Raw genomic sequence first — 16,217 nt, 5'->3', positions numbered from 1 at the left:
ACATGGTTCGACACGCTTGGCGCGTATTCATCGAGATCATTGATAGACCGAGGCCTCGCCGGCGTCTCTATCGAGTTTAAAATACCGACATTGCGCTTGCGGGTAACGTAAAGTGTAGAAATGCAGCGGATATCGTGATCTATTATTATGCGATTATTCGCCGAAAGGAAAAATGGTAAATTTTCCGGAACTACTGGGAGCGGGTATTTTTTTCGTCATGGATTGACGGCCCTGATCGTCAGAGCAAAGTGGTTGGTAGCAGCACTCCGCGAGCGACCGAGGGGAGTGGGAAATGGGCAGGGGACAACAGCAGTTTGTGGCAGTTTGTGGTGTTTGTCCGCGGTGTCGCTGAACCAGTGATATAAGCTAGAGCAACGATATTCTCGTTCTCGCATAAGGCGAAAGAGGTCAACAAAGACCCTTCTCGTTCTCGGTGTGATCACTTCTCTTTACTATTTCCGAGGATATTCGGAACTGACGACCGTTTTCATGTCTCGGTGCGAGTACGGCTACCTACCGAAACTGCCTATGAAGATTGTAGAACGTTAGAAAATGCTGGTAAGAATCCACGAGCTCGAATTCGTATCTTCAACATATCTCAATTACCATTCTGGTTTTCGCCTCATCTCGGAATCGCTTCGCTCGTTTTCGCAGCTTTTTGTTCCCACTCTGATTCCCACCCACCAAGTATTGCGTATGTTTTCACTTCCCAAGAATCGTTCCTTTTTCGTTGCCGCCATTCAATCAATGTTCTGTATCATATATTCTCATCCCATCTTCGCTAGCTGATGGATCCGGATCGCGGAATAAAAATGAATAAAAATTTGTAACAAAAATAACGTACCTTTAACCATCTGATTTCCAGGGAGACGATCCACCGTATCTGTCGGTTGGTACGGAGGTAAGCGCTAAGTACAAGGGTGCGTTTTGCGAGGCTAAAATCAGGAAGGTTGTGCGGTCGGTGAAATGCCGTGTAACGTATAAGCAGGGCTTGGGAACAGCGACAGTCACCGATGATCAGATAAAAGGCACGCTCAGGGTAGGGGGGCTGGTCGAAGCCAAGCACAATGACAGAAAGGAATTCGTCGATGCTACCGTCAACAAAATACAAGACTGTAGTCAGTACACTGTCGTTTTTGACGACGGAGACATAACGACTCTCAGACGAACTGCTTTGTGCCTGAAAAGTGGCAGACACTTTGCAGAGAGTGAAACTTTGGATCAGCTGCCTCTCACTCATCCCGAACACTTTGGTAATCCTGTTATTGGCGGTAGGAGGGGGCGGAGATCCAGGCAAGCTCAGTAAGTGCTAAAAATAATTATGACTCAAGCTCCGAAAGAAGTATAAACCGAAGAAAATGACAGAAAATGCAACTATCTCCGTCTTGTTTTATGAAACGTTAACCGTTCTGCAGGGATGAGAGCAGCGACGATGAGGAAAGCCCACCGCGAGGTGTCAGAGAATCGGGTTCCGGAGGTGTGGGAAAAGAACAAGTCGAAACAGAACCAGAGATTGGTAGAGTCGTGTGCGTAGAGCTTGGAGACAAGAAGAAAAAGGACAATTGGTTCCCAGGGTTGGTAGTTGCTCCAACTGCCCAGGATACAGTCAGGATACGTGTCCGAGATGACTATCTAGTTCGTTCATTTAAGGATGCCAGATAGTGAGTATTTGAATTTGAATTTACATTTATCGAAAGACACTTCCAATACTGCTCATGTCTATAGAATCTGCATAATAATCACCTTCTGCTGCAGAGATTATCTATCATCTCTATTCAGTTTGTTCAATTCGACAATATTAAGAATACCTATGAACTACGATAGATTTGAGAAATAAAACGATTATTGTTTGCTCAATTTATTTATTTACATATTTTCGTAAACCTTCAATCTTACACAGTGTTTTATCATATTTTGAATATATTCTTTTCATTTTAGATTTGTAGCGATTTTTTCTTGTTTCATATTCACTTGGTATTTTATTGAAATAATAGGTATGTAGGTAAGTATAAATGATTCCTTTGACCTTTATTTCTGTATGTTTTCGGTAGTGTAATACTATCGTTTCTAGTGGCGGTTGCATTATTTGTATATTGCATATGTAAATTTAATGATATAACTTTTTTGCTATCTGCCATTTTCGTTATGTTTATAATCCTATTATCTATACTGTTCAGTGCTTTCAGAGTAGTTTTATTTCTAGCACCCTAAGATATAAATCCATTAGTCTGGTAATGTATATTATAGGTTGTCAAACGATAATATTTTACTTAGATTGAATATCACGTAAACCATATACTTTGTTTTGCTAATAAGATAATTTATATGGCAGTTCCATCTAAGATGCTTATCAATTGTAATATGGTCAAACTTGCCAATAGCAGCCACCTTCGGGAAGGAAAATCTTGTCTTTTATAGAGAAGTGTCCATTATTGGGAGATACATTTTCAATTATGCTTTTCTGTCAGGGATTTCTAACTTGTCCGTTAAGAGAAGTTTTATTGTACCCAAACATTTAGTTTCGTTTACATTTGATATTTTCTAATTGTCAACATATCCATTGAAATCCCTTCATATACAATCTCTGTGATTAACAACTGTAATATTTACTCTTCTTTTTCTACATTTAATGATAACGTATTTTTGTCCAGCCATTCTTTGATATTCACCTCTTGTGCGACTTCTCTCACTTTCCTAGCAGCAACAATACGCGATGTTACTTGTTTTGTCCTCAGCTACACCGTTCCAAAGAAGGAAGCAACAGAGTTCACCAAAGAATTGGTTAACAAGGTGGAGAACAATGCGCTCAAAATTGCCGTTGAAAAGGCATTGTTATTTCTCGACAAAAATGAACTTCCACCTCACTGGGACAGGGATTCTTTATTTGGCAATGCAGACTCTAGCGGGAACAGCGATAGTGACGCAGAACTGGATTCCGATGTAAGTATCTGTAATCCATGATGTTTAAACTTGGTTGTCACTGATCGATTCACGCATCGCATCTGTTTTGTTCTTTTTTTATTTTTTATTTTTTTTTTATTTTCAGAGTTCCGATGACGAGCCAAGGGAGGAAAAGGACCACTTTGTTGCACAGCTTTACAAGTTTATGGACGATCGAGGAACTCCGATAAACAATTGTCCTATGATAGGGACACAGGATATAGACTTGTACAGACTATTCAGAGCCGTTTACAAACTGGGTGGTTACAATCGTGTCACAAATCAGAATCAATGGAAGTCCATTACTCGTCGACTCGGTTTTCCCATTCAGAGTACGTCGTCAACTCAGAACGCCGTGAAACAGCAGTACAAAAAATTCCTTCATTCTTTTGAAGATTTTTATAGGAAGCTTGGTTGCACAATGGTAAATCACCCGAGGGGCAGTACCAGGAAACAGAGACCCGGCAGGAGTCTGATCAGAGATAGAGACAGGAATACGCCTGTCCCGCCACAGATGCCCTCAACAAAGATTGAGAAGGAGGAGGAAGAAAAAGAGAAAGACAAAGACAGGGAAAAGGAGAAGGAGAAAGAAAAGGACAAGGAAAAAGAAAAGGAGAAAGAGAAGGAGAAGGAGAAGGAGAAGGAGAAGGAGAAGGAAAAGGAGAAAGAGAAAAGAATCGAAGAGGAGGAAAAACGGGAGAAAAAGGAGGTGAAGAAGGAGCCGATGAAGGAGGAGGAGATTGTGAAGATTAAGAAGAAGGAGGAATTCGAGGAGAGCGGGAGCGGACAAGACAGCGATGTGAACATCGACGGGGAGGAGGAATCGTCGTCTAGCGAAAAATCACAGAAAATCGTTGCCACATTGGTGCCAAAGGCAAAGCCGCCAGCAAAGCTCAAAGATGAAAAGAAAAAAACTGGGGAAAAGAAGAAGGGAGATGCGAAAAAGCCGGAGAAGAAGGCGGAAGACAAGGTGAAAGAGGAAGAACAGCTAACCGTGACCAGATCCAAGTCCAAGGATGACACGACCAAGGGTAAACCATCGATTACCGAACCCAGAGACGTTCGAACACCATTCGCGGAGACTGAGAAGAAGATTCCCCCGAAGCAGCGCCGACCTACCGAAGAAGAGTTGAAAAAGCGCGGCAGAAAACGCAAGGAAAGCGAGCCGGAAAAGCCGAGGCCCATGGAGGAAATGCCCACCGATCCCGCACCGTCGTACAAAGGGGTGGTTGACCTCGGAGATCGTCTCAAGGTTTACTACGGGCCTAACCACGAGTCTAAAGTAACGTACGAGGCAAAAGTAATCGATATAGAGAAAGAGGGTGCTGAGCCGGTTTACCTGGTCCACTACACCGGCTGGAACACGCGATACGACGAGTGGATAAAGGGCTCCAGGATTGCGCAAAATTTCACACAGACTCAAGGTCGCGTAAAGCGCGGCAAGACCACTCCTAGACCACAGACTCCAAGTACTGCGGGCTCCTCTGCGTCTAGTAAACTAGCCAAGTCGTCGGCCCAGAACAGGAGAAGGGCACACAGTGTCGCGCCTACCTCCGTAACTACTGCAATACCAACTGCGTCGATGATGAAGGAGGTCGGAAAGCGGGACGAGAAGGAGAAGGACGGCCATCCACCCCGATCAAGCACACCGTCTTCGGTCGCAAGTTCAAGTTCCAGGACGAAGAGCCCTGCGACTCCAGCCGTAGGAAGGCAGACCAGAGTTACCAGGAACAACGACTCCTCGGGGCTTGAACCGCGGAGACGTACCAGACGCATGTCTGGTCATACAGACATATCAGTGGCATCGGAGAGCGACAGCGATGCCTACGAATCAGACACGATGGAGCCGGAGCAAACAAGGACAAGATCCAGGGGAATGGAGGAGCGGAAAAAAAACACGAGGCAACGCGGGGATGATGAGGTGAAAACCGAGGACTGCAGCGAAGCTGAGGAGGAGAAAGATGCACCTGAGGAGCTCAGAAGGGGACGCAGGCTCAGGAGAACGCCGGGAAAGAATCAGGCAGTGAAGTCAGAGCCTGAGAGCGACGAGGATCAACCCAAGGGTCGGGACTTTGATCTGAATCAGATCAGATCGGAGCTGAAGGGCTTTGAAAAGGCTGTCAAACTCGACATGATTAGGGTTGAAAGGGAAACGGAAGAGGCAAATCTTGAGGAGAAGGAAAGTGAGGACAAGCCTTTGGTCCCAATGCCCGCATCACCGAAGGCAGAGAAGAAACAGTTAGAGCCGCCCAAACTCGAAGCCGTTGTTGAAACCAAGACTGCCGAGAGCACAGAAGATATTTACGAGTTCAAAGAACCGGAACCTTTCGAATTTGAAGTAAGAAACAAACGGGACTCGGGCGGTGAGAAGGACAAGGTTAAAAAACGCGTTTTCGACGAGGAGCCGAAGAGCCCGAAGAAAAAACAGAAGGTACTACCTCCGTTGCCGAAGGAAATAAAACTCGAGGTTGATGGCGATCCAAAAAAGAGAGTTCGAAGGTTTGTCATTTGCATTTGTATCATCTATAATGTATTGACTCAAGACTACTATCCTTGTCTGATTGCACATTTCGAATTTTCAGATCTTTAATTAAGAGGGTGGAAGACGCGGATGTTCTTCCTCTGTCCGGGAAGGCCAGATCTCAGCTCGCCTGCGAAGAGGCATTCGACAAGCTCTGCGAATCTCCTTCTTTCAGCCCCTTGAAGCCTGTTCCAGTAACAGAGGAGGCTGGAAAAGTAACAACAACGCTCGACCTGCTCTTCAGCGACCTGCCCGGTGACGAGGACGGACCAGCCGACGACCCGGAGGACAGGCTAATCATATCGGAGGCTGAGGAGGCCGAGCAAGAGAATCTCTTCACTTATCAACAAGAAATTTTTCCATCCAACGACATTCCCGATACCATGGAGTTCAGTAAGGAGGAGGGCAAGGACCAAGAAAAGGCGTCCAAAGAGGAACCACTACCCGGTGGCAACAAGTCGATGCTGGCAACTAGCGCAGAGATCAAACAATCCGCCAATAAAATTTCGCTGGCAGCTGTCGCGACTGCCGCTGCGACTATTCCTGTCGAAACGAAAACTCTTGACATCAAACCCTCTGAAATTTCTCCCGCTCTGTCCCCTGCCCTCGTAGCCCCGGCTCCAATCAGCACCAGACTCCCGGCTACGTCGACGATAGAGGAAAAACTATCAGCAGCAGCGATGGCATTCAAAAATAAAACCAAGGATGGCCGACGGGAGGACGAGGAGCAGAGGAAGGCGGCGAAGGAGTTGTCGAAGAAGTCGGAGACGTCTGTTATCGTGAGAAAGGGTAAGGATGATCAGGTATCGGTGAAAATCGCGGACGTCGATAACAGTGTTGGTAAGCGAGGCGAAGATGGAAAAGAAGAGAAGACTGGAGAGGAGGCGATGAGGGTTGCAATCAAGCAGAAACAGGAGGAACTCCAGCAGTTGAAGATGAAGAAGGAGGCCGAACTCAAACGCGCGGCGGAAGCCAAAGCCGCGGCTACTTCAGCTGAGCAAAAGAAACTTGCTCAAGATAAGCTGGAGCAGGAACAGAAGAGGAAAGAGGATGAGGTTTCATCGTCGTCTAGGAAGGAGGAGGAGCGCAGAGATCGTGATCAGAAGGACAAGGAGAAGGACAAGCGGAAACGTGTCATAAGCCAGGAATTCATCGACTCGACGGACAGCAGCGATTCGGAGCAGCGTCTTATCATTGACAACGAGGAACCGCCAGAGGAGAAAAACGCCACCTCGAATTTCGACATCAAGCTACGAGCCGAGCTTGAGAAACTCCAGGACATCCAGGAAGGAAGGAACGCTCAGATTCAGCCTCCCATCGAGGACCCTGCTGTTCTAGAGTGTAAACCTCTCATTGTTATACCGCTGCCCAAAACCGAAGAAGAGGCTGAAAACATCAGCTCTCTTCTCTGTGAAGAGGAGATTCCGGGCTCCCCGGCTCCCGTCATCGACAGCGTCGATCAGGCCAGTGCTTCTGCGGCCAATCAACTACCCTCCCAGGTCAAAGTCTCAGAAAGCAACATAGTTTTGTTGGAAATGCCGTTCGCTAGCGCTCCTACTTCTGGCCAGACCTCTGCCAGTGTTGGTACTGTTTCTACGATCAGCGTCGCGGTGTCCAAGAGTTCCGACGTTTCCGTACCTGTCTCGCTGCCCGTCCAACAGGCCCTCGTTATTGGAGCTAGAGCTCAACCTCTTCCCCAACCTCTTCCTCAGCCACAACCACCAGGTTCGTCAAACTTACCTTCATTTCGTTATCTCACGGTGTCCAACTGCACGAAGCTGAAACTAGCAGCCAGAGTTCAGTTGACATTGCTCCAAGTAAGATAGTTAATCCTAATAGTCTAAACATTGTCAAATCTCAAGGAGAGTTGGTACTTTTATAGAATCAGAAGCAAAAAAATAGCACGGCATTGTTTTATTTGAAAAAAGTTTTGCCCACTTTGACTAGTACCTGAAGGCTACGTTCCAAGAACTTGAGGAACCTAGAAACTTTTTGAGTTATTTCATGGTTGATCGTTTTTGCTTGCATAATTAGCGGCTCCTGTGGCAGTCCAACGACGGGAGAGTAACGAGGCGGCTCCAGTGATGGACAACACGCCGCCCACGACCCCGGATTCGACTATTTCAAACATATCGGGTTCACCGAGAGGTGAGGGAACAGGTGGATCATCGCCGCTGTCGGAGGACAATACCAAATCGAACAGGGATAGCTCAGAGGCGGACAACGACGCAGCTGGCAAATGTATTAGCGGAGGTTTTAGCGAGGATGATACCTGCATGAATAACACCTCCGAAGGCGGTGGTCAGGAGAGAGAGGCAAAAATAGCCGCCAAGAGAACTGCCGAAGAAACCCAATCACCCAAGAAGCGGAAACGTAGCAGAAAACATTCCGAATGCGGTAGCAATGTTGGAAAAAAATCGTCAGGCACTAGACACTCGTCAAGGCATTCCATGCGGCATTCCGCCGCTGGAAGCGACAGCGACGACACCAGCGAAAGCTCTAATATGATATGCGCTGGTAATTCGAACGTCACCAATCATCCTAATATTGCAACAAGTGTTACAGATCTCGTTACCTACTCAACCAGGTCGCCTAGACCTTTGAAATATAACTTTTACGTCGAGCTCGGTGAGTTGACGTCCTTTTAAGGACTGAAATTAAAGATGATTGAACTAAAGTTAAGCACACTTTTCATATGTCTACGTTATTGACTGAAAAATAAACTCGGAAAACAACTTTTCTTCACAGATCCCGAGTTGGATGGCAGCCAGCGTATCGCTGTGCTGCAGCAAAAGCTTGCGGAATTACGAAAGACTTACAACGCTGTTAAGGTAGAACTTGCCGGTATAGAGAGAAGGAGAAAAAAACTGAGACGGAGAGAACGTGAAGGTAAATTGAAATGGTTCGCTGAATACGTCAATGTTTTTGTTTTTTTCACATTTTTTATTTTGAGCGCAAACTTCAGCCCTTTTCTCATGTCAATAACTCGATCCGATATTCCTGCTTCTCTAATACGTTTATATACCAAATACGTTTCATGCCAATTCTCCACGAATATCTGATTTATGATCTGTCTTCTGTCATTTGGCAACCAAATTTACTAACTCGTTTGTAATTGGGTTAACTTAATTCGGCTCTCTGATCAAAGCTTCGTAAATATTATCTGTTGAAAATATAGCGCTTAGTGTCTGTTCTATTGCGTGCGTAAATGGTTTTTGTTTTAGAAGCAACAAATAATTCGTCTTGTTTAGATATTTTTACCTTTGGTATTACAGATTCACCCTCGGAATGAGAGTGTTGGAATTATTGAGCGAGTGGGTATACGGTGGGGGACATTCGATAAATTAGATTTTTCACTTTTAATCAAAAACATCGTTGTCCTAAAAGTTATAAAGTCAAATCATTAAAGGTTTTCTTCCATTGTTTATGATTCAGATTGCGCACCACAAATTCGAACTATAATTTCATGTATGATTTTAAGGCAATGTAAATAAAGCTACGTTTCTGTATGACAAAAGAAGTCGAGAGATGTAACTTGGAATTTTCTATTTTTTCGCACCGAATCATTCGCATAATCGACAAACTCTGTTTCCTCCAATGTGAAGCAAAAATGAAATATCAGATCGGGTGTTTAGTTTACATATTACTAGAACTTTACACAAGGATAGGGATGGCCATGTAAAATGAAAATAAAAATTTGGTATAGTCCTTCAATGTCGAAACCTTTAATTGATGATTATTTCAGCATTGAAGGCAGCCAAAGCAGAGATGCAACAAGCTTGCTCGTGATGAGAAAACAAAAACGAGAGGGACAAAAAAGCAACAATCGAGCAGAATTTTAAAGCAAACTAACTACTTAAGCCGCCTGACGCGAGTGCAAATATGAAACATTCAGTGTGAGTTGTAGTCAACGATCATTATATTAGAGTAGGATATGCGTTGGGAGGAAAAGAAGAAGAAGTAGAGAAAGGAGAAGAAAGAAGAGCATCATGTTTGTGATTTGGGCACCTGCAATTGTGGCAAAAAAATCATGACAATTTTTATCTCTATCGTATTATACACACTTGTCTGTCTATCTATCGTTGGTATAGGTATTTTAACATTTAAACGTTTAATCAAAGTTGTAGATATAGCATTTACGATCTAGATTTCATTCTAATATTAATTTTCAGATATGATGCTTCGATGGATAATTGCGTACGCGTCGTTATAAGTTGTTGTGTTTTTTGTTTTATTTTTATTTAAAAAAATTTTTTTTTTTTCAAATTGTGTCTCATTTGAAATATCATTATCATTCTTTATGGTATGCATGTTGAACTTTCGCGTTATTTCTGACATTTTTGTTATCCAGGGAGTCCAAGAATTACGTATGTACACAAAATTATAGGGGCGATAGAGGGGCGACCCCTCCTGAGTAAATTAACCCAAAGAAGATCTGAGATCTGCGAAGCCGCGTTAACATTCGCCGGTTAAAAAATCTCGCTTAGAGCCGTCATTCAGCCAACCGAGTCTGCAGCATAGGTTTCGTAAAAGTCTTGTTGACAAACACACTCGATTTGCAAATTTCAAACAAAAATACGACATTGAATTTTCACTAAACACGACGACGAGGACGTGCGATAGAAATGGATAACGCTTTAAAATTTAAGAAATTCAAATGAAAGTATTTCCAATATTAAAATTTATTACAAAAACCAATCGTTGCAAGACGAATTTTTAACTGGTCGTATCTGCCGAATGCGCCTTCGGAGACCACATGCTCTTCATGCATAATTAATTCAGTTCGAACCCCTCTGTCATTGTGTGTATAGTTAGTTCTGCGATTCCCTAAGTATAAGGGTATTTATTTTAATTCTGGGCAGACTTCTAGAGTGCGTAGGCGCTGCCTAGGCAAGCATTTTGAAGTAAGACACCCATGGTCGGAAACTCATCCTAACAGCTATGGCAGGCTTTGAAGGATTTGTTACCGTGCGCTTCTTAGTAGTCTAACGAATCAGATGTGATCACTTTCGACCTAACGTTTTATTCAGCCGTAGACAACAGTACAAAGTTTTTGTGTAAAGTCAACAAAACTGTAAGCATAAAAAAAAAAAAAAAAACTACAAACAATGAGAAAAATAACAAAACAATTTTTTGTATTTTATCCGGTTCATTACAATACGAACAAGGGCGTGGTACCAAATTTTTCAAAGCTCTCCACTGTTGTTAGGATGAATTTCAAACTATAACGGCGTCATTACATTACATACCCTAGAAGTGTATCCAGAGTTAACATGAATACCCTGTATATATACATACACATAGGTGTATGTATAAATGTGTATATTGTACACATACGTGTATATAGAGTACAAAAAATTGTTCAATTAGCAACGACATTAAGTAATATGAGTCTTCTGTCAACGATAAAGGAAAAAAAAAAAAAAAAATTCCAACTTTATAATTGGGAACAACAAAATCTCCTGACCTAAAATTATCATAGTAGAATTGCTATACTTAATTATAGATGCGTGGGGAAAATTTCAATACGACAAAATCGTTCGATTTTGTACGATTTTGTCTTTGGTTTTTTATACCGTAGGAATGAAGCATCGAGAAGAAAAAAAAAACGGAAGAACCTGAAAACGCGTTGAAAGATACTGTTTTCCAATGAAACAATGAGTAATAAGTGATTGAAGTAACTGTGATCATTATTTGCAAAGAACAAAAAAAAACCTTTGTTAATTACGTGTATCTACATAAATGTCCTTGCACATTTCTGCGTTATATGCATGCATTTAACAAAGGAGGATAATGTCTCGTTTTCGTAAATCTCTATGTATCATTACGACGAAAATAGAAATGAAATCGACCATTGCTACAATATAAACAGTACATGTTTCAATAGTTTTATACTATACATATTATAATATTAGGAATACTAATGTATCAGACAATGTGGATGGAACCAGTATCCTTTGCCACGTTTTTCATACTTCGTAATATAACACTAACATCACAATATTGATCGGCAGATTTTCTTAAAGTTTAGATTTTAGAATCGTACTAATTACCGAAAAGTCCCGTACTATCGGTTTCAATACGTATTATTTAGTTTTTATTTTGTTCTATTTTTTTTTTTTTTTTTTTTATCGTTTATTCTTTTCTCTCAATGTAACGGAGAGAACGCAATGGCGATTGAAATCTTACAATAAGAATCAAAACTGGAGACACGCACACAGATAAAGAACAATATATTATCGAGAATTCTTATTCATCAGATAAAGAACAATACCATTTTGGAAAGCGATATTTGCCTAGTAAATTCGCAAAAGAATTGAAATTTTATATAGATGTAACGTGTTGTTATATATAGTAGGTATATTTTTTATAACGGCCTGGAGAATGAAAAAGTTTGAGGTAGTTGGAGGGATAGAGTGAGAGAGAGATAGAGAGAGATAGAGATAGAAATAACTACAGGGTGAGAAACTTTCTTCCCAAAATGCCGATGAGTCGTGAAATTTATCCATAAATAATTTGTAAATAATGACGATACCGATGAATGACAGTAGTTGTAGCGTGTATTTAAATTAATCACCAGGTACGACGTTTATCCAAGATTTACTAAATAGAATTGAAAAAAAAAAACGCAGATACAATGGAAGCTTGTGGTTTCACTTTTTGCATTTAAAAGTAAACACGAAAAAAATATTTGCATATATCACATGTCAGTAGCGAGAGGACTTCTTTGAAAAACGTGAATACAATTCAGTGCACTTCTCACCGCAGAATTTGAAATAAAACGTAGATCTGTTATGATTTTTCAAGTAAACGGCAGCTCGTGTTACGAAACGCAGATCAGATAATTTTGTGTAGACTCAGAAAGAGAGAGAGGAGACTAACGTTGACCACATGGCGTACATACATTACACAGAAGTACGAATGACGAGCGATTCTTGATTACAAAAACTGCTGGGTCAATAATTGTCATAAATCGATAATATTCTAATAAATACGTACATATATTGTATATGATTTTATTGCCTTTTAAACGAGGGGCATTATTATTATTATTATCGATGAATAAATCTTAAACAAAATAATCATAACAGTAACAGCATTCAACGATCCGATGGATTTTTTTCTTCCATACTTTCAAGTACCCGCTGGGTAATATTATTATTATTTATAACAAATTTTTTTTATGTAGAAGGGAAGTCACCATTTTGTTTCTCAACACGTTTATACAGATATTTATTTATTACATTACTATATTAGTATCAATAACAATATTACAGTTTGTTTTACCATACATGATTGGACGTTGTGTACACGGCGCGTTTGTAACATTTACATGCCCAAATACACTATAGAAAAGTAAGAGACGAAAAAGAAAAAGATACAATTTACGGTGAACACATAATACGATAATTATAATTTTACAAATATACTTGTAGTGTACAACACTATAATATCATTATACATACATTACTATATACGGCACCTAGAGGATTACGGGTACTAATTTAATTTAAATATCTATTCATTACATGAAATTATTATACTGGTAAATTTACAATTGGCGTATCCACTTGTTCGACGTAGAAAAGAACAAGAGTTATACCAGAATATTCACTTCGTATTGCGTTTTAAGTATTGAAAATATGAAACTTGCAGATACAAATTTTTTTTCTCCAATGTTATTTCATCTTCAAGCTTGTCTCCCTCGATTAGTATTTTATCAAAGAGAATTAGTACTGTGTAACATGAGAATTATAGCCAAATTGTGAAATATATTTGGCAAACAATTTTCACTCGCATCTAAGTATCCGACGAAAAAACGCGCGTGAGCGGAATTTTGAAATCGATGTTTGGCCATGCTTTTGTTTTTGTAGTTTTTTTTTCTCTTCCCTTTTTTCAAACTATATAAAAATACGAAATTCTACATTTAGATGTCGCAATTTTAATAATGGAACCTTGAAAGTTTATTTTTTCACTCGTGTAAGGGGAAATTTGCACTCTCTGTAGACAGAATATTTTGGTTTTTCTCTGTTCGCGATAATCGCAATGAATCTGGAAAGAGCAAAGCAATAAGACTCGAAAATACGAAGAAAGTAAAGTGGGAAACATTGGCTTCCCATCTATTCGCACACAAAAAAGTTAAAATTAAACAAAGAAATAAATGTACGAAGACAAAAGATGGGGGCATCGTAACAAGAACCTCCTTCTCCTCAGTCAATATGACCGAATTATCGAACAAATTGGTTATCGTTGACAAAAAGGAAACATTGGCATAGATGTAAATCATCGCATAAAATCACAGAGAAAAGGAAGAAGAGCCAAAGTTCATTTCATACTAATTATAATTATTTTGGTCTTATTGTATGGCATCTTCTGATTTTCGTTTCTATTTTCAATCAAATAGATAACGGAATAATTCAAATTAATCAAAATTGTTGGATAACTTCTCCTTTCGAAACATACAGCACCCTCTGTCCTATAAATATCTCCCAGCGACATTGGAGTTGTGCAATAATATTTTTATTTGTTTCATCAAATTACGATCAACGAATTTAAATTAAATCTCTATACTTTACCATCTGCATATTATAGATCTGTTATAAACACAGAAAGAAAATATTAGAAAAACAAGAAATAGACAAACCAATCGTGTATCACAACATACGCTGTTATATCTCTGCAATAATGTTTCATCAGCCTATATATCTATATATGTATCTATCCATCTGTTTTCAGATCTAGATGTGAAAAGCTAGCAGTAGAAGAATAGAGATTTAACATCGTGGCAAAAAATTACCCTGCTCCCGCCTTTCCTCTACGGCATTATATCACATAATTATGGTGATGAACGATACGTACAATACTTATGTCTGATTCCGAGACACAAGAAAAAAAAAACGCAAAGTACAGGGATAACTGTGGAAGTGGGGCATCAATTTACAATGTCGTTGAGCGAAAGGTCAGTAGAGTTATTTTAACGAGTAATTAATCTTGGATGGCTACGTCAACAGGGCGGTAAGCTTGGCGCAGGCATAGCGGCATCCACCACTGATGCCGGGGAGGACGAAGAGGCGACCGAATTCGCCTTATTCTCAGCGGTCAGTCTTCGCCTGGCAAACATGAATTGTTCCATCAGTTCATGGTGCGCTTCTAGCCGCTGAATACAGTGTAGACAAGCCGTCTTAGGCAAAGGATCGTTCATATTGACCTGTATTGAAAAAATGTATGACATGTTACAAATGTACATCGAATGAACGAAAATTTTGAGCTAAACTATCTTTCAAGGCTTTGTTGTCCGAATTAAATTACAAGTGGTTAGCTTTGTTTGTCAATTAATTACCGTTATAGGTAAATAGGCGTTGATTTTTTCAGCGAGTTTCATGCGCTCTCCTTCCTCACCGTAAATGTGTATTACAAATCGGTTCATTTTACTGCACAGCCTGCATATGAAGCCGGTTATCACCGCCTTATCCGTGCTGCCCATCCTTGAGCCAGGAATCGAAATCAGTGGGTGACAGTCGCGTGTTTCTAGTTTCTATACCACAGAGTCACGGGTGACACAATAAAAGCGTGTAACACTTCGATGACAGCAGCAGGAACCGTCGCGTATGAATGTTTGGTTATGAACGGAATACGAGCACACTTTGTAAGTATGTACATGTGTGGTGTTCTCACGCACGTGATTTCAAGGGATAAATAATTTCTCTTTCTTTTTTATATGTATATATATATATATTTTTTTGTATTTTTATTATTTACCACAACTTTCTCCCTCTCTCCTGTTACTCTTTGTAGGGATCAGTGGTAACACCGCGAGCCCGAGACGTTCTCTACTTTTGTTTATTGCCAACTAATTTACTGCGCGAATAGCCAGCTGAAGGCGCTGTCGACTCTCTCTCTCACTCTCTCTCTCTCTCTCTCTCTCTCTCTCTCTCTCTCTCTCTCTCTCTCTCTCTCACTCTCTCTCTCTCTCTTTTTTTTTCTCTCGCTACGGCAAGTTTGTAATGAACTACCCCCTCAGTATCCGAATTTTTTACGAATTTAATATTCCCAGATAATATGGTAAACCGGGGATTTTACAATAGTCTGATAAATATGTTGGAGTTGCAGAGCAGCTTATACCCTACTCATCTCTACGTCGACTGTGTTTTTTAACCGTTTTCACGCAAAATAATCGTCAAATATCATTAACCACAGAAAACTGAAGTCAACCTAAGGTTAAAAGCCATTTTGGTGCGATGTCCAGTCTAACGGGGTCAAATGTAATTGCGCTAACATGAGGATCTGGAATATCCTCTGGCCGATGTGGGACATATTTTGATCACATTTATTACGAGTACTGATCGAGGAGCTGGATTCATGTCTTTTTTATGGCATTGGTAAAGTAAAACGGCATTATACCACGCGAAGTATGCAACGCATCGCATGTGGTTGACTGGTCAGCTGTCATCTGTCATCTGTCAAAGGGCGTCTGGACTCACGGAACGCAAAAAAACTTTGGCATACCATGTATTTCATTTACAAAGTATTGTGCATTGATATAAAAAGGTTACGCGTTAGTTAACCTGAATGTCCTCGTAGTAAATTTCTGAGGACAGATTAGTGTAAATTAAGTAATATTATACTTTCTAGTACGTACTACATAATGCGAGAGTTGAGTGCTCATACTTCTACATATGTTTCATACTAGAATACGCAGAAGAAAAGTACATTATAGCTTATAGCCTATAGCCGGATAAAGGGTGTATTGAAATCA

At 40.7% G+C, this 16,217-nt stretch overlaps 1 protein-coding gene across 3 annotated transcripts; it reads left to right on the top strand.

Annotated features, from left to right (window-relative positions):
• Window positions 1-45: 45 nt before the first annotated feature.
• LOC124308819 (AT-rich interactive domain-containing protein 4A) lies at window positions 46-14,420 on the top strand. Of its 3 annotated transcripts, XR_006909110.1 has the most exons (10): window positions 46-558; window positions 866-1,302; window positions 1,416-1,661; window positions 2,736-2,940; window positions 3,047-5,439; window positions 5,523-7,186; window positions 7,496-8,089; window positions 8,210-8,350; window positions 9,207-9,357; window positions 14,198-14,420. XR_006909110.1 is itself a non-coding variant. In XM_046771938.1 (9 exons), the coding sequence occupies exons 1-9, from the start codon at window positions 553-555 to the stop codon at window positions 9,248-9,250; spliced, it is 5,730 nt and encodes a 1,909-aa protein (XP_046627894.1). In that variant the 5' UTR covers window positions 46-552; the 3' UTR covers window positions 9,251-11,100. The 3 variants fall into 3 exon arrangements, 2 of the variants coding, with proteins under 2 accessions (XP_046627894.1, XP_046627896.1); XM_046771938.1 differs by lacking the exon at window positions 14,198-14,420 and having other exon boundaries at window positions 9,207-11,100; XM_046771940.1 differs by lacking the exon at window positions 14,198-14,420 and having other exon boundaries at window positions 8,737-9,251.
• The last annotated feature ends 1,797 nt before the right edge of the window (window positions 14,421-16,217 follow it).

The sequence above is a fragment of the Neodiprion virginianus genome, chromosome 7 (genome assembly GCF_021901495.1).
Source record: "Neodiprion virginianus isolate iyNeoVirg1 chromosome 7, iyNeoVirg1.1, whole genome shotgun sequence".
Lineage (NCBI taxonomy): Eukaryota > Metazoa > Arthropoda > Insecta > Hymenoptera > Diprionidae > Neodiprion > Neodiprion virginianus.
This window is presented reverse-complemented; position numbering and strand designations above follow the sequence as displayed.